Below are 21,135 nucleotides of genomic sequence, written 5' to 3'. Positions count from 1 at the left end.
CATCTCTCCAGACCTTAAAAATCAGTCTTTAGGCTGATTATAAAAAACCAAAATAAAAGCCAAAAAGGGCTGGGCGGTGGTGATACACGCCTTTAGCCTTTAATCCCAGCACCTGGGAGGCAGAGGCAGGTGGATTTCTGAGTTCGAGGCCAGCCTGGTCTACAGAGTGAGTTCCAGGACAGCCAGGACTACACAGAGAAACCCTCTCTCGAAAAACCAACCAACCAAACAAACAAACAAACAAAGAAACAAACAAAAAAGCCAAAAAGGAACTGCTCCTGATTGCATTTTAGGTGCTATTTGTTAGAGACTTGGACAAATTTCTGTTCTCTATCATCTTCCTCTGTGTTTGTGTTTCTGGGTTTTTCTATTCTATTTTTTCCTCCTTTCTGTTCTTCCTTTCCTATATATCACTCATTTATTTGTTTGTAATATAGTGTTATGATGTCATCTAGAGTGCCGTCAAACTTCCTATCCTCCTGCCTCAGTGTCCAGGTTATTTGGTTTAACAGATATACACTACCAAGCCTGGCTTTCCCTCTCTACCCTCCAGTCTTCCTTTCCATTAATTGGTTTTAAATGAACGGAGAATGGGCAGACACTTCACTCCTAAATTACAAAGACAGTGTGGTCACGACAATATGAAATACCAATGGTCACTACTGACAAAGATGGGGAACATAGTTACCCTTATGTACTATTGTTAGCTTGTACATTGAGGTATTCTTCTTATTCAGAAGGTCTACCTCTAGGAAAATTTATCCAAAAAATGTTGGCATCAAATAGCTTTTGATCCATAACAAACAACACTACATTTAATGGGTTAAAGTAAGAACTAAATAAGGTGGTGGTGACACACACCTTTAATCCCACCACTTAGGAGACAGAGACAGGTGGATCTCTGTGAGTTCAAGACCAGCCTGCCTACAGAGTGACTTCTAAGACAGCCAGGGCTACACAGAGAAATTCTGTCTCAAAAACCAAAGTAGGTAGGTAGATAGATAGATAGATAGATAGATAGATAGATAGATAGATAGATACATACATACATACATACATACATACACAGACAGACAGACAGACAGACAGACAGACAGACAGAGTAAGAACTATTATTTTTCATGTTCTGTGGTTTAGTCGGATGGTTTCTCAGGTCTGGGACTAGTTGGTCTAGAATACTTAGGTGGTCTCATTTGTTTTGTGGGCTTCTGTTGGGTTGACCAAACCGTTAGTCCTTACTCTTCTTCCAGTAATCATGCTATGTCAAAATAGCAAAAAAAAGGAAAAGAAAGACTGAGCTACCGCTAGTCATCCTCAAAGCTCACATCAACAACAAATGTGGTTGGTCACGCCTCTGTACGCAGCTGTCGCCCAGACCTTTGCTTTGTTACATTTGCCAGTGTCCTCAAAGGGCAAGCACGTCCTGTGGTCAGAGTTGGATTCAGGAATGGACAAATAGACTCTACTTCTGTATTGGGGAAGCTACAAAATATTGTTTTTTTTTTTTCCTACATTTGTTCATTACATTGCTATTTATAATACCCCCCCCCCCAAAACAGAGAGGAAATTATGTATAAGTGTAGCGGGCTTGCTGAATAACTCAGACATACATACAATGAATGGGACGCAGTGCAACATGTGCAAGTGATAGAAGAGGAATACATGGGAGCTGGAGGGGTGGCTCACTGGTTAAGAGCACTGAATGTTCTTTCATAGGTCCTGAGTTCAATGCTCAACAACCACATGGTGGCTCACAACCATCTACCATGGGGTCCTGATGTCCTCTTCTGGTATCTGAACACAGCTACAGTGTACTCATATACATAAAATAAACAAATAAATATTTTTTTAAAAAAGAGAAATTGCCATGTAAATTAGAGAGGAACGGGTTTTTTTTTTTTAAATCTCATTGTATAAAACAAAATAAATGAATACATGCAAGCACAGATTTTAAAAAGTCAGAAAGATGTAAACAAAATGCTTAGTATAAATGTGCTCAATGATGATGTTACTTTTTCATATACTTATTTATTTATCATATGTATGTTTGCATATACCATTGCACACACGTAGAAGTCACAGGACAATTGTGGAAGTCTCTCCTGCCATCATGGAGATGAAACACAGATTTCCAGGCTTGACAGCACATGCCTTTACTTACTGAGCCATTGAAGAAGCTTGAGGACACTTTCAAGCTCTTTGGGTTTTTATAATAATAAATAATAGCTGCCATTTCTATATACTTGTTAATTTATCTTTACAACAGTCTAATAAAATATATTCTGCTAATATAATTTTCCTGTATTGCAGATGAAGAACCTAAGATACTGGGAAACTTAAGTGTTCATACTTATACAAAGCAAAACAAAAAAGAATCTAACCAACTGAGTGTGGAAGCACAACCATGTCACCCCAGGACACTGGAGGCTAAGGCAGGAGGGCTTACTGAGCTATACTACAAGTTTCAAGCTAATTGGGTCTATATAGTAAGACCCTGTCTTTAAAAAATAATAAAATAAAAATAAAAAATGAGGTCTGGAGAGATGGCTCAGCTGTTCAGAGCACTGGATGCTCTTCCAGAGGTCCTGAGTTCAATTCCCAGCAACCACACGGTGGCTCACAACTATCTGTAATGGGATCTGATGCCCTCTTCTGGTGTGTCTGAAGACAGCTACAGCGTGCTTTTATATATATGAATTCCAGATTAAATTATTAACCTTCTCTCTCTCATTCTATAGAAAAGAGATCAATTCCCATATGGCATCATCTTTGGCAAGAACCCCTGGGTTCCTTCTTCATCGATTTGGGTGAATTCGGCAACTCAGTTCTGAAACAATGCAGCTTAATTCAGGGCCATTTCACCCACAAAACTGGCCTTAACAAGTAGCTTCTATTTTCTCTGTTTAGACTAGAATCCCAGATCAGAGAAGTCACATGACACGTTCTTACTGGGGAAGACGAGGGGTATACAGCTAAGATTCTGGTGGTTTTATTTTTCTAAAGTTATACAAGTAGCAATGATTTTTGTTTGTTTTTGGACAAGGTCTCGTTATGTAGCCCCAAACTCACTGTGTAGACCCAGCTGACCTCAGACTCACAGAGATCAGTCTGACTGAGCGCGGAGATGAAAGGGCAACCCCACCAGGAGCAGCACAAATGATTTAAAAACATGATTATTGGACCTTCAATTCAAGGTCATTTAGAAAATGGCAGATTCTGGATTGAACAGTCATTGCTGTGCAACTTCCAGGGGAAGGAGGTATTCTGGACAATCTGATCACTCAGAGTTACTCTGTCCTCTTTAGATGTCAGGGTCGGTCTTTCTCACCACAGGACCCAGTTGGGGACCACTCCTCCCAGCCAAGAAGATGGCATACAGGAGTGTTAGAAGGAACCCCTGCTGGCTAGACCCCAGAGGTAATCCCAAAGCAGTCCCTCACACCTCCCAATCCCCACGGGCAGGGCTGTACAGAGTCCTGACAGCAGAGACGTTTGCATTGAAGACCTGAAGGAAGGAAAACCAACAACCCAGCAATCTCAGTAGCTGCGTGATTTGGCGGGACTAAAGGGAACGTGTCTCTTGGGGCATGGGCAGCAATAGCGTCATTATTGTCTTTACCAGCCCGTCACTGTGAGACACACCCTCCCTCCCAAGGCCAGTGATTGCGCCAGAGCCCTCTCCCGCCAGAGAGCGGGTGACGCTGCGGCTGACTGCTTGCAGGGTAGGGGCGGGGTTTGGGGGAGCGACAAGAGGTGAAAGGAAGTGAGCGTGTTCTTTTCGGGGGAGGGGGAGAACTCTACCCCAGGCCCCAGCAACAAGGGCGGGGGACACTCTGTTCCTGCCGACGCTTACTAGCGCGCGCCTAGTGCTCAGGCACTCCGGGCTTCCCTGCGTCATCCGCATCCAGGGCGCTCGCCGCGATGCTGCCATTCATTTCTCCCACACTGCCAGCTAGAGCAAGCCTCCAGGGCTGAGGGAACCGCGTGGAGCGACTGGCGCTTTGAGTCTGGATTTTGGCGCCAACAGCGGTCCTAGGGTTTGTGGGGAGTCTACTCTGGTGCGCGCTGCGGTTGCAGTGTTTAAGATCCGTCCCTGAAAGGCCGCAACGCAGTCTCGGGGGACAGACCCAATGGTATACAAACAGGGACCAGGTATGCAGGCAGATACGGAAAGTCCAAAACCAACATAGAGACGGAGATCAGATACACAGAGGTAGACTGACAGATGCTTAGACAGTGGAATACAGACTGGCCAATTGATGGAGATCTACGCGCAACTAGGCTACAGGAACGCGCCAAGCACGGTGGCACCACCACCAGGCCCGAGCTCTTCCCGCGCTCCAGTCGGTTGGTTTCTTCCCCTCTCTCCACGCGTATTCGGCCCTTTCCCAGCTGCCTTTCAGAGTCCAGAGCCGTGTCCACAGCCAGCCTGGCCGCCGCCTTCTGGGGCCCCGCCGCGCACCCAGCTTTTGGCGCTCAGCTCCCAGTTGCTCTCCCTTAACCGCGGCGTCCGTCCCTCCCCTACTCCCCTAAGCACTCGGCTAGCCGCTCCCGCCTAGCTGTCGCCTTCACCGGCCGCTGCGGTTCCCCCGGGCCCACGTGGAGGCCATTCGCGGGAACCTCCCACGGCCGCGCGCTCCACTCCAGGGATCACCGGGCTCCCTCGGACCGCTGGGCCCCGCCTCTTTCCGCTGGCCGGTGCCCGCCCCGCCTCCACCGCGCCCCGCCCGCCGTTCTCTGCCGCAGTCGGGCGCTCATCGTCATTCCGCTCTCGCCGCCGCCGCCGCCGCCGCCGCCCCCGCCCCGCCCCGCCCCCGCCCGGTCCCCGCCGCTGCCGCCGCCGCCTGCCCAGCGGCCCGGGAGGCGGAGGCGCGGGGGAGGAGGCCCCGCTTGGCTCCGCAGTCCCGGATGCTGTATGACTTCATCCTTCCGCCGGCTCCCCTGCTGAGCTAGGGCCGGTCCGGCAGCTAGCCTCTGCCCGTGCCCCGCCGCAGTCCCTAGCCCGCCCGGTGCCCGCCATGTCCGAGATCCTACCCTACGGCGAGGACAAGATGGGCCGCTTCGGCGCAGACCCCGAGGGTTCCGACCTCTCTTTCAGCTGCCGCCTGCAGGACACCAACTCCTTCTTCGCTGGCAACCAGGCCAAGCGGCCCCCCAAGCTGGGCCAGATCGGCCGAGCCAAGAGAGGTACGCGGCCCGGGCCCGGAGTCGCCGCCTGACCCAGAAACCCTTCGCCTGGCGTCCCCAGGCTGCCGTTCCCCGTCAAGTGGCAGCTGCTCTTGCCGCAGACCAGCGCAGCCAGCTGCGCACCCGCCCGGGGTGGGGAGGGTCCCTGCTGTGGAGTTGTCCCATTCTTTCCCTCTCCCGGGAATACTGTGTCCCGGATTCGAAGCTCTCCACTTCTGGAAAAAGAGCCGGGCTCCTGGTCGAGGGGGAGGGGCCGCTTAGGGTATTTGGGGCTGCTTGGCACTGGGAACACAAGACAAGGTGGTGGGCCGATTCCTTGGGTTAACATGAGTAGGTGGATGATACTGGAGGGCACCGAGGCCAGGGGTTCGGTCGTCTTGTTTGCCTTGGGAGGGGACTCTGGGCGGCACTCTCAGAACAGGGATTCAGGTAGAGGAAAGGGTTACACCAGGTGACAGCTTCATCTGAGCCCAGTTCGAGGAGGGGGTTGTGTCGAAGGGAGAGGTTTCTGGTCAGCTTGGATGGAGGAAGGCTCAGGTGACGGGAGGGTTCGCACTGGGAGTCTTCGGAAGAGGGGTGTTCCCAAATAGGGAGGTTTGGGTCCCAGGTTTGGTAGCAGGTAGGGTCCGCGGGAGAGTTCGGGTGGGGATGCATAGGGTTTCCAGTGGTGTCGCGGGAACACAGGCAGTAGAGTAGATCTGCGCGGGGCGTGAGGACACCGGCCCCGCTGTCGCCGCCGCCCCCCGAGACCGCGCGGCTGATGCGCTTTCTCCCTGCGCAGTGGTGATCGAGGATGACCGGATAGACGACGTGCTGAAGGGGATGGGGGAGAAGCCTCCGTCCGGAGTGTAGACGCGCCGGCTCTGGCGGCGGGCTCCGGGCCCAGCCCCGCAGCGGCCAGGAGCACGGGCCGGCGATGCGGCTGCCGGCGCACCCCCGCCCGGGGCCGAGGTGCCTGCGGGCGGGGGCTGCAGGGCCACGCCGCCGCGGGGTCGGTGTTGCTACCACCGCTGCCTGGCGCTCCGGAGCTGTCCGCTTCAGCACCACGGCGGCGGCGGTAGCGGTGGTGCGGACCAGCCCGGAGCCCGCCGACGCACTCATGCACTTTAGAACCTCGGGCCGCAGCTCCACCCCGCACACCGGAACCGACACAGAGACCCACGGCCCCCAGCCCGCCCCCTCCCGCACGGCTCCCCTGCCCCGCCCCTCCTCCGATCAATCTGGTCTGCAGCCCGGGCAGCTGCGGCGTCGGACTGCGAGGCCAGGGAGGTTTGGCTGCATATCTGCATGAGCTTCCTACCCACCTCAGCCTAGCCCTCCGGGCCATTCCTCGACTGTACCCCTGTCTGGCGTGACCCCAGCCTCTTTCTAAGGGACTTCCTCAGCACATTTGTATTTTTATATCCGATTCTTTGTTTACTGGCTCCGATCATGGTTTGTGCCCTTCCCCCACAGCCTCCGCCATGCTCTTCTGCGCCTGGCAGATAGGACAGGTGTTGAGACTGGGATGGGACAAGCCCCCAACATGGTAACTAACCACATGGCCAGTCTGCCCAATTCTGACCCCAGGAGGCTCACTGGGAGACTCCTCCCTCCCAAGGTATCATCTTTTAAGGGCCCAGATCTGATTTTACCTTGGACCCCTTCATGCTACCCCTGGGAACCCAAACGGGGACTGATCAGTACCTTTGGATGACACCTGTGGACCGGAAGATGTTCTCAACCCAGGGTTGTCCTTTGTAAAAATGTTTCTCCATCCTCAATGTAACAGGAGTGTGTGAATAAACACAGACCTCCGTGTGTGAGTGTGTGTGCGTGTGTCTGCTGCTTCAGTCTGCTGGGGACAGTTGTTGACAATCTCAGGTGCAAGTTCCTGGTGGGGAAGGTGAGCATTGTCAGGGCACCCTGGTGTGGGAACATCATAAATATATGGCCTCTTTAAGTACCTGTCTAGCCTAAGCAGGACAGGTCACTATGTTAGGGCTGGAGCTGCAATCAGAAGCATAATGTAGTCTAAATTCAAAGTCTTTAGCCTCTCAAGGATAAATCCAGGTTGGATGACCATATTCAGGGCAGAGAAGCTGCACCGAGCTTTTCCCCAAAAGATAAAGTCACATGGAGGAGGTGGGGAAACCCTGTAGAGATAAAAATCCTAGAAGCCAGAAACGTGGGATCTGGGATTTAGTTGGACTCACACTGTATTGGTTCACATGGGCTTGATCCCACCAGCACTGTTTTTATGCACAAGACTCTGGATTTGTGTACTCAGGAACCAATCCCCAGTCCCAAATTGGGAATTCCAACTCCCTACGAGCCTAACACACAAAGGCAGGGAGGTCTCGGAGGTCACACTTCCAGTCTCACAGCTGAATGGCACTGAGAAAGTCCTCGTTGTCTGAGTCTTGGAGGAAGCAGGGCGAGGCAGGAGGGCTGGGGGATGAGAGGACCTGGGCCCCCAGGGCCAGCTGGGACACACTGAGCTCTCTGCCCTTATGCATGATGTAGAAATGGAAATGAAAACCACTGCTATAGGTTGTATGCCTCAGTGACCAGTCATAACGGGATTGAGCATAGTGTCTGATCCTAAAATGGGGGCCCGCAGAAGTCATTGAGATGAATCGGCCTCCAGGAACCAGCACCCGGCTCACCTGCAAGGCAGACAGAGAAACCATCAGTGTGGAGCCATCTCCAGGTTCTCAAAGGTCAGTACAACCCATAATAATCTCCTAATCAAGCCTTAGATACTACTCTATATTCAATAGTTCTTTCTGGCTTTCTATGGTAGACTATGCCACTCTCTGCCTTTGGTTGTTCTATATAAGGCTGGGTTCTAGACAGGGAAGACGTTCATGCAGGAGACACTGCTTTCCTATCAGCTACTCACTTTCCCAATCTGTCTCACCTGTCTGGGACCTGGCTACCACTTTTTCCCTATGTCAAGCTAGTATCCAACCACTGATTAACCTTTGTGAGCTTTGGTCACTCCAGTCTCCTCTGTTCTTCAGAAATCTACACTTTTAAGGAGCCCTGCTCTAAACACCATTTTCTGATTGCTGAGTTCTTCCAGTGTCCTGAGAGTTGAACCCCTCACCCCTGCATTTTGGTCTGCTGTCTTGCTGCCTCCTCACCTCACTCAGCACCTGGTCCACAGTGTGGACACCTTCAGAAGATACATTCCAGGGATCCGGCTCCCCAGCCAGCAGGGCATCCAATGTGCCCTTCTCGAGGACAACATCAAAGGACCCACTAGGGAAGTCCAGTGCTCGAACATCCATGGTCTCCCAGCGTAGACTGGGTACATGGGCATATCGAACTTGCATGGCTGCCACCACTACTGGAGAGTAATCCACACTGGTCACATTTGGGAAGCCTCCAAGGAATAGCTCATAGCTCAAGGCACTGTTCCCGCAACCTGCCGTGGGTGGGATGGGTGGCAAAAGAGCTAGGTTAGCTTTGGTTCTCTCCTTCCACTGATTTATCCACTATTTGGCATGTTTTCTCTCCATTCATCCCCTGCACCTGACTCTGCACCAAGTTCTTAAAGCAACAGGGTGTAGAAGAGTGTTGAGTTTTGGAATCACAGTGGACACAAAGTGTCTCTGTCTTTCTCAGCTATGTGGACTAGGGTAAGTTGTTTCAGTACCAACTTTAAGAAAATAACAAGAACAGTCAGTAGCTAGCCTACACACAGATGCAATGTTCTAAATTTAAGAGCTACAAACATCCGTGGAGTTGCTGAAGGAACTTGAACTCAAGAGTTCAAAGATTTGGAGTTGACTTTCCCAGTTACAAAGAAAAGCATCTGATTCTTGGGGCTTCAGGTTCCCCAAACTCAGATTATAATATTGGCATCACCAGGACCATAATACTATGACCTTAAAGGAATCTCTAACCATTAAGAGGATCTTAGAACTCTGGAAGATGTCATGTTAGGGGTTATAATCTTACTTTGATATCCAAGGAAGAATTAATAAACTGAGAGAAGATTAGATGGGTACCTGCAGTGAAGCTGATCTGTTGTTTTCAGTGTATGTACTGGACTTTGGTCTTGCTGATGAAGAGTGCATGCTCTGCAGAAGTAGCTAAATGAACAGACTGCTTTTCTAGCATGCACAAAGCCCTGGGTTGGGTCCTCAACACCACAAAAATTGAATGTAGTAGTATGTAGTAGTGCATGCCTGTAATCCCAGGGAGAGGATCAGAGTCATTCTTAGCTACATAGCAAATGCAAAGCCAGCGTAGGCTATAAGAGACCCTGGATGTTTTTTGTTTTTGAGACAGGTTTTCTCTGTATAGTCCTGGCTGTTCTGAGACTCACTCTATAGAACAGGCTGGTCTTGAATTCAGAGATTGGCCTGCCCCTCTGCCTCCTGGATGCTGGGATTAAAGGCTTGTGCCACCACTGCCCAGCTTTGGTTTTGTTTCTAAGTGCCCGCTGTCAAGGAACTTGTGCCCTGATGGGAAGATTAAATGTAGAACTACCATATAATGGAACAAGGGACAAAATAGCATCATGCGGGTAGGCAACTGACCCTACCTAAGGTGAGTCTGCCAAGAATTTCAAAGACATTAACTCAGAAAAGCTGAGAAATAACCAGTGTCTTAGGGGGTGGGGTGCAGGGAAATCTGGATTAATTATCTACAATGCAATCTCTAAACTAGGCATGGTGGCTCACAACTTTAATCCCAGCATTTAGGAGGCAGAGGCAGGTAGACTCTGAGTTGGAAGTCAGCCTGGGCTAAAGTATGACCCTGTTTCAAAAACAACAAAAGAATGCAGTCTCTAAGAGGGTAGGGTCAAGGAGAGGGAGGTTGAGATTTTAAGAGGTTCAGGTTTTAAAAGAGATTTTAAGATACACAGCCCAATCTGCACACCTGCTTTGAAAGAAAGTAGTCTCTTACAGGTCTTCCTGTAGCCCATCTTGGGCTAAGAATGGGGCCAGATAGGAGCCCTTGGCAGGGCCCATACAGGGATCCAGACTGCTTCCAACCCTTACTTATTGATATCCTAGAATCATGAGATTAGGAATTCAAGGCCAGCCTCATGTATCATATCACCATACCTCAAAAATCATAAACAGGCTGGGGGTTGAGTTGCAGGCACCTTTAATCCCAGTACTGAGGAGGCAGAGACAGGTAGATCTCTGAGTTCCAGGCCTGCCTTGATAGTGAAATCACACTCAAAAAGAAAAAAGGATACTTAAAAAAAAAAAACAAAAACAAAAAAACAAAACAAAAACAAACAAAACAAAACAAAAAAACCCAGTACTTTCTTTTTAGATAGGCTGCTTATATAGTTGAGAATGACATTGAAGTTCTGATCTTTCTACTTCTCCTGGGTTTCAGCACCAGAGAATGAATGAATGAATGAATGAATGGGAAGGAACATGACTGCTCCTAGGTTTGATGGAGGAGAAGGTTTATTATAGATATATGGGAGAGCATAGCCAGAGGCAGGGACATCTGGGAGATTCCAGAGTACCCATTACCTTGAACTATGAGAGAAGAGCAGAGTGGGGAGGGGGAAAGAAGGAGAGGGGAACCAGGTGCAACAACCAGGAGGCCCAAAAGAGTAGATGAAAAGACCAGGTAACCAGAATGCTTGGATTATCCAGAGAGGAGCAGCTCAGTGGTATGCCAGCCAGGAGGAAGGGGAGAGGGATTCAGGAAGAACCTGGCTGGCAGTGTCTACTTTGATATGTTAAATAGGCACCTCAGCCATTTGTCTCAGGTTTGAAACCTGACACTTCTACTTCTGGATCACTGGGATTTTAGATTTATGTGAAATACAGACCGTTTGAAATTTACATGATACTAGGAATTGAACCCACAGCTTCCTGCAAGCAGGAAAAGAACTTGATGAACTGGGTTACATCCTTAGCCCTCCCCCCCCCCAGATTATCACAGGTAACAGTCACTGAACACTCAGTATTATGCTAATTTGTAAGAATTCTCAGTTTAGCCGGGCAGTGGTGGTGCACGCCTTTAATGCCGGCACTTGGGAGGCAGAGGCAGGTGGATTTCTGAGTTCAAGGTCAGCCTGGTCTACAGAGTGAGTTCCAGGACAGCCAGGCCTATACAAAGAAACCCTGTCTTGGGGGGCGGGCAGGGGGAAGGAATTCTCAAGTTTATTTTCAATATTAATTCATGCAGAAATAGTACTTTCTTGTTCTCAGTTTTTAGGGAGAGAAATTGAGGAAAAGTAGTTAAGGGGCTTTTCAAGCACACACACAGAGATGAAGCCAGAATTTGGGCCGACACCTGTCTCACTCTAAGCCAGAGCTTTTAAATACTATGTTCAACTGCCTTTCAGTTTTCAAGAGGCCCACTCAGGCCTGGTGGTAACACTCCTGCTTGGGCTACATTAGCATGACCTGTAATTCACTATGAAGTTATTATGGAGTTCCAACTGCCTCTCCCTGTCTGCTGCATGGCAAGACAGCAGAACTGGCGACGCAGATACTGGCAATATTACGACCAGGCCCCTGGTTTCGGTATGTATTTGCTTCTAATGGTCTTCATCTATGATGCTTCTGGCCAAAATTATTCTTCAGATTTTGCCTGAGATCACTGTTTTGTTCATCTTTTTTGCCTTTCCCCATTCTTACCAGTCAGTTTTTCCTGAAAGCTACTACTGGATGAATGACTTGGACATCAATCTCCTCAGGATCCTTTCTGGGAATCCAAGACAGTGACTTACAGTAGAATCTGTATAAAGCTTTGGACAGATATAGTGGCTCACGCCTGTAATCTCATCACCCAGGAGGCAAAGACAGACAGAGCTTTGTGAGTCTGATGCCAGACTAGTCTACCTGTGAGTTTTAGGCCAGCCAGGACTACAGGAGACTTTGTCTTAAACATAAGTTTTATTAGAGAACATCAAATCTTTCTTATGCACTGTTTATAGCTGTGTGTCTATTACCATAGCAGAACTGAGTATCTGGGAGAGAGATTGCAAAGCTTAAAATATCATTCTCTGGCCTTATTCAGAAAAGGTTTATAGACCCCTAACCTACTCAGAATACTTGTTACTCAGCTTTAAAAATTGAGTAAGTACATTAGAAGGGGCCAGCATATTGCCTGGTACTTGCCAGGTGCTCTACTCAGATCTGTGGAGATAAAGTATAATATAGGTGACTTCCCAAATTAAGTCCTGTTCTTAAATCTCACAGTTCTAGTTTTTGGAAAACCTAAACTTTTACAATTAGGCCTTTCATCTCCAATCTCCCTCCTTAGGCTTATCCCTCCTTTCCTGAAAAAGAACACCTCCTGGTCAGGAAGATCTTAAGATTTTAAGGAAGAGGTTTTGCCCACCAGCAGCATGACAATTAGCTGTGGCGATTGCTGAAAACAGAGTCCTGAGGGCAGGCTGCTGGTGCCCACCTGCAATCCCAGCACTTAGAAGGTAAGGGTGGAAAGTAGTTGCAAGTCCTAATTAGTAAATGTTAGGTTGGTCCACTACAGAATAAGACGATATTTCAACAAAAAAGATTCCTAGTTGCCGGGCTGTGGTGGCGCACGCCTTTAATCCCAGCACCTGGGAGGCAGAGGCAGGCGGATTTCTGAGGCCAGCCTGGTCTACAGAGTGAGTTCCAGGACAGCCCGGCAGGACAGCCCGGGCTACACAGAGAAACCCTGTCTCGAAAAAACAAACAAAACAAAAAAACAAACAAACAAAAAAACAAAACAAAAAAAACCATTCCTAGCATCTATATTAGACTTCCCTGGAATTAGAATCTCAGAGTGGGGCCTAACTTGTCAGTTAATTTTGAAAGGCACTAAAGTTTAATAAACGTAGTTCTGTGGTAAATCTATAAATAAATGCAATAGTATACAACCACAGAAATCAAGAAACTGTTTCCTTCTAGTGGGGAGAAGTTATGAAGAAACTACAAGAAGACTCTTAAAACACATGACACTTTTTTGCCAGATGTTGGTCTATATAGAAAATTTGATATGTAGGTTTTCATCTTCGTATGTATGTATGTATGTATGTATGTATGTTTTGCTGAAACAAGTTTCTCTATGTAGCCTCCTAGCTGTCCTGGAACTTTCTGCATAGCCCAGGCTGGCCTCTTGCTCCCAGGACTGGGATTAAAGGTGTGAGTCACCACACCCAGCTAGGTTTTTACTTTCTTCAGGCTTGGAAATGGAGGCACAGAAATTTAAAGATTTTGTGCAAGATTATAATTCCAGCCGGGCAGTGGTGGCACACACCTTTAATCCCAGCACTTGGGAGGCAGAGGCAGGTGGATTTCTGAGTTTGAGGCCAGCCTGGTCTACAGAGTGAGTTCCAGGACAGCCAAGGCTACACAGACAAACCCAGTCTCAAAAAACAAAACAAATAAAAAAAGAAAAACAAAAAATATATATGATTACAGCTAAGCCAAGTTTCTACCATTAACTACTTGTTCCCAGAGTCCAAATTCTTAGCCACTAGGTTATAGTTTCTAGTCCTGGTCATGCTCTACTTCCCAAATTAAATAGTGCAGACACACAGTATATTATTTATATATGCATATATACTGTATGTATAAGTGATATTCTTTTTATCCCTATCAAGTATTCCACTTAAATGTATACAGGCTTTAGAAGCAGAGGCAGGTGGACCTCTGTGAGTTCAAAGCCAGCCTATTCTATAAATGAGTTTCAGGCCGGCCAGGATTACACAGTGAGACCCTGTCTCAAAACGAAAACAAAAAAACCAAAATGTATACAGGCTTCTACTGATGAAAACGTTTACAAACTATATTTGGAAGGCAACTGTACTGGTTCAAAGTTTTCCTGAGTATCCAGCAGCTGACATCCTAGCATCTCTCCTGTTGATACCTACCTCAGTTGCAATTCTCCATCAGATTCAGAGGGCATTATTCTACCTTATTAGTGTTTAGGACCAAGTTTTTCACCTAGGGTTCAGAGAAGTGGTAACTCCCTTTACCTGACAACGGCTCCAGGTGCTCACTGATTCGAAAGGAAAACTATGTGTTATGCTCGTGGTGCACATGACTTACTCCAGAGAAAAATCGCAGTCCCATTTCTAGAAATGGAAACTGAAGCACACAATGAATTCATGACTTGTCCTAAGTTACACAGCCAGTTAATGTTTGGGACTTGAAGTAAGTTCACAGAGATGTGCTCTCCAGTGTCCTAGGCTGCAGGGGCAGGGTAATATGCCCCTCGCCGGGACACCAAAGAACTGTCTTTTTCCAGAGTGATGACAATCTCTTTTTGCCCTTGCTAAATACACACGGATTCTGAAGGTACTGGGTCTGGTCTTGGCTCCGAACTGGGGCATCTTCGTACAGAAGAAAGCAGAAGGGAAAGAAGCGGATGTGGTCTGGCCAGCAACCGGTGGCTGGGACACTACCCACCTAGCACGAGGATACGGTCCTGAGGACACAGCTCCGGCTCTAGCAGGGCACGGAAGGAAGCGAAGTCCCCGAACCACTCATAGGGTCCAGAGTCGGCCGCATCTCTGTAGCGCTGGTCCCAGTACTGGACTTGGCAGTACTGGAAGTTTCTCTCGGGTAACTCCGGAGGGGACACAGGAGTCCGGGGAGAGGCCATGCTCCAGGCTGAGCCGCAGATAGGGCGGGGCTTAGGAGCCCAATCACCGAGGTAAAAAAATGGGAGGCGGAGCCTGTGTCTCCGCCCTCCCCTGCAGCTGCTCCACACAAACACGTGGAACTTCCGTCATCTTCTAAGCTCTTTTTTGAAAGTCGTCCGGCTGGAAAGCTGAATTACTTGGTGTCTTATTAACGTACCGCCCATCTCAACTCGACCACATTTCCTCGTGGCAGACCAGATCCTCTGGTCACCGGATGTGAACAGGTTCTTCACCGCGTTCTCTCGTGTTCAGTTTTCAATAACCCTTTCCTTTAAGAAGCTTGATTAATTAAAGATTACCTTCCCAAGAATTTTGGAGCACCTTCGGGTGCTTCGGGAAGGCGGGAGGAATACTGAAAGGTGCTTTCCTCTAGCGTGAACACAATTACTCTGGACATAGGCCGAGTGGAAAGCTGGGCTAGGAGAAGAGAACAGAACTATTGTTTTGTTTTCTGGGCAAACAGTCTGATATATAGGCGTTTATGCGCTCTGGACGGGACATACACCGAGAGGTATATGTATATTTGTAGTACAATATCGTGTAGTCCTTCAAAGGAGATACGTTCTATGGATTAGCTATCTTATCCTTTTTCGGGTCCACATAGCCACATTAGAACTGTCTCTCACCACTGTGTATAATAAACACTAAATATGTACCCGATGAATCATTTTGACCTAGAAACTCCAGCACTCTGAGTCCAATTTGTAGACTGCTGTGCAGTAAATAAGGATTCTGGTTACTCGGATCAGCGTTTAGTTATAAGAGGACGCCCAGAGCGGGGACCGGAACCTTTTGTCTTAGGGTTGGTTTTCCCGGGTGGTGGAAGCACAAGAGTGGCGCACTGTCAAGATGGCTGCTGGGCTGCGGAAGCGCGGCCCGCCGGGTTCTGTCGTCCAACCGGCTGGAATCTGGAAACAGTGGCTACAGCGGGCCTGGCAAGAACGTTACCTACTGCTGCGGGAGCCACGCTACACATTGCTGGTGGCCTCCTGCCTCTGCCTAGCAGAGGTGGGCATCACCTTCTGGGTCATTCACAGGGTGGCATGTGAGTTCGCTGAAGGGGAGAGAACCGGAGGGAGGGAGGGATACCCAAACTAGATTACAGAGCTTTCATTCACCATTCAAACTTATATCGTTTACCCGACCCAAGCCCATTTTCCAAAACAGCGATCATAATCTCTCTCTCTCATACGGGAGGGAGGTGACTCTCGATTACCCCCTGCATTTAACATTGAGCCTGCTAAGAAAGCATAAGCAGCCGAGAAGTAAGTTCTGGCCAGAATTAATGTGCTGTTGCTATTCCTGCTGCTTGTGTGTACCTTTAGACAGTCACTTCCCATCCCAGATCTGATCTTTCATGCTTTTAATTCTTAGATTTTGAAAGTCCTTTTAAAGAATAGCATTTTGTGACCATTTGAGTCTACTAGGTACTGGTGTCTTCCAGGTTCTTTTTTTTTTTTTTTTTTTTTTTTTTTAAAAAAACAAAACAGGGTCTCACTAAGTAGCCCTGATTGACCTTGTTATGTAGACCACAGTGGCCTCAAACTCTCAGAGATCTGCCTGCTTCTAGCTCCTAAGTGTTGTTGAGATTAAAAGCAGACACCACCACAACTGGCTTCATAAAGACCCTGTTTTTAAAATGAGAGTGAGGAACATTCAAGAAAGATAATCACCATTAACCTCTAGCCTCCACATTCATACTCACATGCATGCACACTTATGTGTGCACCCACACATGTGCATATGAACACACAAGACAGAAAGAGAGCAATCCTGTTTCTTTTTAAGAACTAAGGAGCCAGGTGGTGGTGGCACACACCTTTAATCCCAGCACTTGGGAGGCAGAAATAGGTGGATCTCTGAGTTTAAGGCCAGCTTAGTCTACAGAGTGAGTTCCAGGACAGCCAGACAACCAGAACTACACAGAGAAACCTTGTCTCATGAAAACACACAGACACGAACTGAAAAGGAGAGACATACTACTCGATATTTGGGGAACACAGAAAAGAATATATTTGGAGTAGGAAGAAAGATCATAAATTCAATTCTACACATTGAGTTTAAGGTTCCTGCATTCATGGGCCTAAGTAGATAACTTAGCAGGTAATATTTACCATGTAAATATGAGACCCATACTTCAGATTCCTAGCATTATACATAAATGCCATGCAGACATGGTGGCCCATCTGTAATCACGGCACTGGAGAGTCAGGACAAGGGATCCCTGAAGCAAACTGACTAGCTAGACTCTTATATAAGTGATGGAGGAATACACCAGTGTCAACTCCTGGCCTTCGCACTCGAGTGCGCACACGTACACACACACACAGAGACACATACACACACAAAGTATATGGGTTGGTGCAGAGAATGCCCTATGTGCAGTTAGATAAGGGAAGGTGATGGAAGAAACCCGGGAGTAAGGTAGAACTGTGGGCTTTGGTGGTCTGAAGGCATGGGGTGTAGAACTAGGCAAGTTCTGGACTCAGAAGGAACGAGACCATGTTATCTTCTTCCAGACACAGAGATTGACTGGAAGGCCTACATGGCCCAGGTGGAGGGTTTCATCAATGGCACATATGACTACACACAGCTGCAGGGTGACACCGGACCTCTTGTGTGAGTGAGGATAGGAAGTCTGAAGACATTGTGAAGGGCTGGGTGGGTCCCAGGCTGACTGTCCTGACCTAGGCTCATGTTTGCTCTCTTTCTCCAGCTACCCAGCTGGTTTTCTGTATGTCTTCATGGGGCTGTACTATGCTACTGACCGGGGCTCTGACATCCCTATGGCCCAGAACATCTTTGCTGTACTCTACCTTGTCACCTTGGTGCTTGTTTTCTTGATATACCACCAGACCTCCAAGGTGAGTTGATGCTACAGTACTAACTGGCCCTGGCCTGAAGTGGGTGGTGGGGATGGCTCAGGTCCGGGGAGCTGACGTTGGTGCCCACCCTTTAGGTACCTCCCTTCGTCTTTTTCTTCATGTGTTGTGCCTCTTACCGTGTCCATTCCATCTTTGTCCTGCGGCTCTTCAATGACCCAGTGGCTATGGCATTGCTCTTCCTGAGCGTTAACCTCTTCCTGGCACAGTGCTGGAGCTGGGGCTGCTGCTGTTTCAGGTCAGAGCCTCTTCCTTCTGCCCCTTCTGGCACATTTCCATATCTTCCCAATGTTTTGCAAGAGAGGACATCAAGAGTGGTTAGATACGGTAGGTCGCTCTGGGCCTCCCTGAACAATCAAGAATCTGTAGAGAGCCCCTCTTTCCTCATGCTGTCTTCCTATCTTGTCCCTGGTTGGCATCCATTGTTGGAGTTGGCCTTTAAGTATGTCAATTAATACGTGTCCAGTTAGTCTGGACAGAGGGAGCAGATGTTATTCCCTTCCTCCCAGCCTCCTCTCAGGCCTTCTTATGCTCTCTAACAGTTTTGGATGGAGACCACGTCCTGGCACTTAACTGGGAGAAAATCTATGGGGAGGTGGGTATGCTGTTCCAAGGGGCACACGACCCTGGAGCTGATCCTGCCTTTGTGTCCCTTGTCCATTTCAGCCTGGCTGTCTCAGTGAAGATGAACGTGCTACTCTTCGCCCCGGGATTGCTATTCCTTCTTCTTACTCAGTTTGGCTTCCGTGGTGCCCTCCCCAAGCTAGCCATCTGTGCCGCTCTTCAGGTGCCTCTCTAGCCTCCCCTTACCAAAGAGTCAGGTCTCCTTAAATCCCCTAGGGCTTTCTCAAAAGCCAACAGACAAGACTTTGGAGTTGATTATGAGCTGGCAGCCACTATCTCTGCACTTCAGGTCCCATGGCTACTGAACTTGGTAGGCCTCTCAGAGGCTTCCTAAAGCTGCTTGCTTAAGACCCTGGTCAACGGGGCTGAAGAGATGGCTCAGTGGTTAAGAGCACTGACTGCTCTTCCAGAGGTCCTGAGTTCAATTCCTAGCAACCACATGGTGGCTCACAACCATCTGTAATGGGATCCAATGCCCTCTTCTGGTATGTCTGAAGACAGCTACAGTGTACTCATATATGTAAAATAAATAAATAAATCTTAAAAAAAAAAAAAAAAAAAAAGACCTGGTCCTGACTGTCCTGGAGCTCGCTCTGTAGACCAGGCTGTCCTCAAACTCAGAAATCTGCCACCACCGCCGCAATGGTATACATCTTTAACCCTAGCACTTGGGAGGTGAATCTCTGAGTTCAAGAGCCCCTGGTCTACATAACAAATGCCAGGCCAGCCTGGTCTACATAGCAAGCCAGGTCAGCCAGGACTACATAGTGAGACTCTCTCTAAATACCTCCCTCCTTTGACACAGACACACACACAAAATCAGGTGAATTTTTACTTATGTGTATGAGAGCTCAATTTGCATGTGTGCCTGCATGAGAGAAAACCATCAGATCCCATTATAGATAGCCATGAGCCACAATGTAGTTGCTGGGAGTTGAACTCAGGACCTCTGGAAGAGCAATGAGTTATCTTACCAACTGAGCCATCTCTCCAGCTCACGGTCTGGTGGACTCTTGAGGAAGGCAGTGCGATCACGCCCCTCCTGTGCCTCTCTGGTGTCAGGCTCTGGCAGGGGGTGAGATTGGGGAGGTTTTCCTGATACTCCTTGTGGAAATAAGGGAGCTTCCGAGGCTTCTATCCCACCATGCTCTCCTAAGTGATACCCTGAAGGCTGAGGTGAGCCTAAGAAGTTCTGCTGGCTTCACACCCATCCTCAGGTCGTGCTGGGATTGCCCTTCCTGCTGGAGAACCCCATTGGCTACCTATCCCGCTCCTTTGACCTTGGCCGTCAGTTTCTTTTCCAATGGACAGTGAACTGGCGTTTCCTCCCTGAAACCGTCTTCCTACATCGTGCCTTCCATCTGGCTCTGTTGGCTGCCCATCTTAGCCTCCTCTTGCTCTTTGCCCTCTGTAGGTGGCACAGGTAAGAAACAGGGTTAATATCATGGAAAGATTTGTGGGATGGAGTGGAGAGCTTAGCCCTGAAGACTACTTGGGGGGAATGTTAAGTTCATGGTGGTTAGTGTAGAATTTGGCACACAACTGGGACTTGATAGATGTACGAATAACTTCTCTTCAGAACAGGAGAAAGTATTCTGTCACTGCTGAAGGATCCTTCCAAAAGGAAAGTTCCACCTCAACCCCTCACACCTAACCATATCCTTTAAATCATGGAAAGATAAGTTTTGATCTCTCAGAGTGCAGACGGAGTCTTAGTCTGTTGGCCTGAGAAAGCAGGCACCACAGGAAGAGGCCGGAGCCCAGTCATAGATCCTGTCCTGTGAGCAAACACTGCACTGAGCACCTTACACAGCCGCACAGCTTGTCCTTAATGCAGCATTGCAGGACCATGCACGCTTGCTAGTGTCCCAAGAGTCCATACTCCCTAGCAGGTACAATCCACCTGAGTTGGGGAAGCATTTCCCTACTAAACAGAGGAACAGATCGAGAGACTAAAAAGCTTGTCTGAGGCTTGCATGTAGGACAGAGTAGGGTGCTTTCTTACCCCACCCCACCCCACCGCCCTCCATTCCCGCCCGAAGCCTTAACATCACATCACAGATTGTTTCCATTCTCTTCACCTCCAACTTCATTGGCATCTGCTTTAGCCGCTCCCTCCACTACCAGTTTTATGTCTGGTATTTCCACACACTGCCCTACCTCCTGTGGGCCATGCCTGCACGCTGGCTCACACACCTGCTCAGGTACTGGCTGGGACAACCTGGAAGGGTTGGGGAAGGGCTCGGGAACTCCTCCTCTCAAAGCTGTAACCACAGAAGGGGATGAGGTTTGAGGGGTAGATGGGTGGATGGGTGGGTGGGTAGAGGGGTAGATGGGTGGAGGGGTGGGTAGATGGAGGGGTGGATGGATGGAGGGGTGGGTGGGTAGAGGGGTAGATGGGTGGAGGGGTGGGTAGATGGAGGGGTGGAGGGGTGGATGGGTAGAGTGGTGGGTGGATGGAAGGGTGGGTGGGTAGAGGGGTGGAGGGGTAGAGGGGTGGATGGGTAGAGGGGTGGAGGGGTGGAGGATGTGAGAGATCTAATGCCGTAGACCTTGAAATGGCTGGGACCTGTTTCTCGTTCCAGGTTGCTGGTGCTGGGACTCATCGAGCTTTCCTGGAATACATACCCATCCACATCCTTCAGCTCGGCTGCCCTGCACATGTGCCATGCTGTCATCCTGCTGCAGCTCTGGCTGTCCCCTCAGTTCTTTCCTAAGAGCAGGAAAACTCACTAAAATCCACCCCTTCCTTCTAGGACTTGTTCAGCATCATGGGTGGAACGGACTCTGTTCTTAGAATAAACCTTGCCAAGTCCACCTTCGTGCAGCCTACAT

General features: G+C 48.8%; 3 protein-coding genes across 7 annotated transcripts; 2 read left to right on the top strand and 1 right to left on the bottom strand.

Annotated features, from left to right (window-relative positions):
* The first annotated feature begins 4,797 nt into the window (after positions 1–4,797).
* Positions 4,798–6,992, top strand: Camk2n2 (calcium/calmodulin dependent protein kinase II inhibitor 2). Its single transcript, XM_034514755.2, has 2 exons — positions 4,798–5,187; positions 5,969–6,992. Exons 1-2 carry the CDS (start codon positions 5,019–5,021, stop codon positions 6,037–6,039), a joined length of 240 nt encoding a protein of 79 aa, XP_034370646.1. The 5' UTR covers positions 4,798–5,018; the 3' UTR covers positions 6,040–6,992.
* A 359-nt stretch (positions 6,993–7,351) lies between these two features.
* Positions 7,352–15,218, bottom strand: Eef1akmt4 (EEF1A lysine methyltransferase 4). The gene is made up of 3 exons (XM_034514752.2): positions 14,559–15,218; positions 8,316–8,599; positions 7,352–7,835 (listed from the first exon to the last, which is right to left on the bottom strand). The coding sequence occupies exons 1-3, from the start codon at positions 14,752–14,754 to the stop codon at positions 7,548–7,550; spliced, it is 768 nt and encodes a 255-aa protein (XP_034370643.1). The 5' UTR covers positions 14,755–15,218; the 3' UTR covers positions 7,352–7,547.
* A 100-nt stretch (positions 15,219–15,318) lies between these two features.
* Alg3 (ALG3 alpha-1,3- mannosyltransferase) lies at positions 15,319–21,117 on the top strand. 5 transcript variants are annotated; one of them, XM_076942690.1, is made up of 9 exons: positions 15,319–15,839; positions 17,314–17,413; positions 17,511–17,658; positions 17,754–17,914; positions 18,343–18,463; positions 19,518–19,723; positions 19,880–19,957; positions 20,361–20,504; positions 20,886–21,117. In XM_076942690.1, the coding sequence occupies exons 1-9, from the start codon at positions 15,644–15,646 to the stop codon at positions 21,034–21,036; spliced, it is 1,305 nt and encodes a 434-aa protein (XP_076798805.1). In that variant the 5' UTR covers positions 15,319–15,643; the 3' UTR covers positions 21,037–21,117. The 5 variants fall into 5 exon arrangements, with proteins under 5 accessions (XP_076798805.1, XP_076798808.1, XP_076798806.1 ...); XM_076942691.1 differs by having other exon boundaries at positions 15,670–15,802; XM_076942693.1 differs by lacking the exon at positions 17,314–17,413 and having other exon boundaries at positions 15,658–15,802.
* Positions 21,118–21,135: the final 18 nt, after the last annotated feature.

This window comes from Arvicanthis niloticus, chromosome 12, assembly GCF_011762505.2.
Source record: "Arvicanthis niloticus isolate mArvNil1 chromosome 12, mArvNil1.pat.X, whole genome shotgun sequence".
Lineage (NCBI taxonomy): Eukaryota > Metazoa > Chordata > Mammalia > Rodentia > Muridae > Arvicanthis > Arvicanthis niloticus.
This window is presented reverse-complemented; position numbering and strand designations above follow the sequence as displayed.

Coding starts and splice junctions, on each gene's coding strand:
- Alg3 (XM_076942690.1), top strand. CDS start 15,644: ATGGCTGCTGGGCTGCGGAAGCGCGGCCCGCCGGGTTCTGTCGTCCAA. Junction 18,464..19,517: donor CCATCTGTGCCGCTCTTCAG/GTGCCTCTCTAG, acceptor ACCCATCCTCAG/GTCGTGCTGGGATTGCCCTT. Junction 19,724..19,879: donor GCCCTCTGTAGGTGGCACAG/GTAAGAAACAGG, acceptor ACTTCTCTTCAG/AACAGGAGAAAGTATTCTGT.
- Eef1akmt4 (XM_034514752.2), bottom strand. CDS start 14,754: ATGGCCTCTCCCCGGACTCCTGTGTCCCCTCCGGAGTTACCCGAGAGA. Junction 8,600..14,558: donor GGACCGTATCCTCGTGCTAG/GTGGGTAGTGTC, acceptor CACCCACGGCAG/GTTGCGGGAACAGTGCCTTG. Junction 7,836..8,315: donor TGGACCAGGTGCTGAGTGAG/GTGAGGAGGCAG, acceptor TCTGCCTTGCAG/GTGAGCCGGGTGCTGGTTCC.
- Camk2n2 (XM_034514755.2), top strand. CDS start 5,019: ATGTCCGAGATCCTACCCTACGGCGAGGACAAGATGGGCCGCTTCGGC. Junction 5,188..5,968: donor GATCGGCCGAGCCAAGAGAG/GTACGCGGCCCG, acceptor CTCCCTGCGCAG/TGGTGATCGAGGATGACCGG.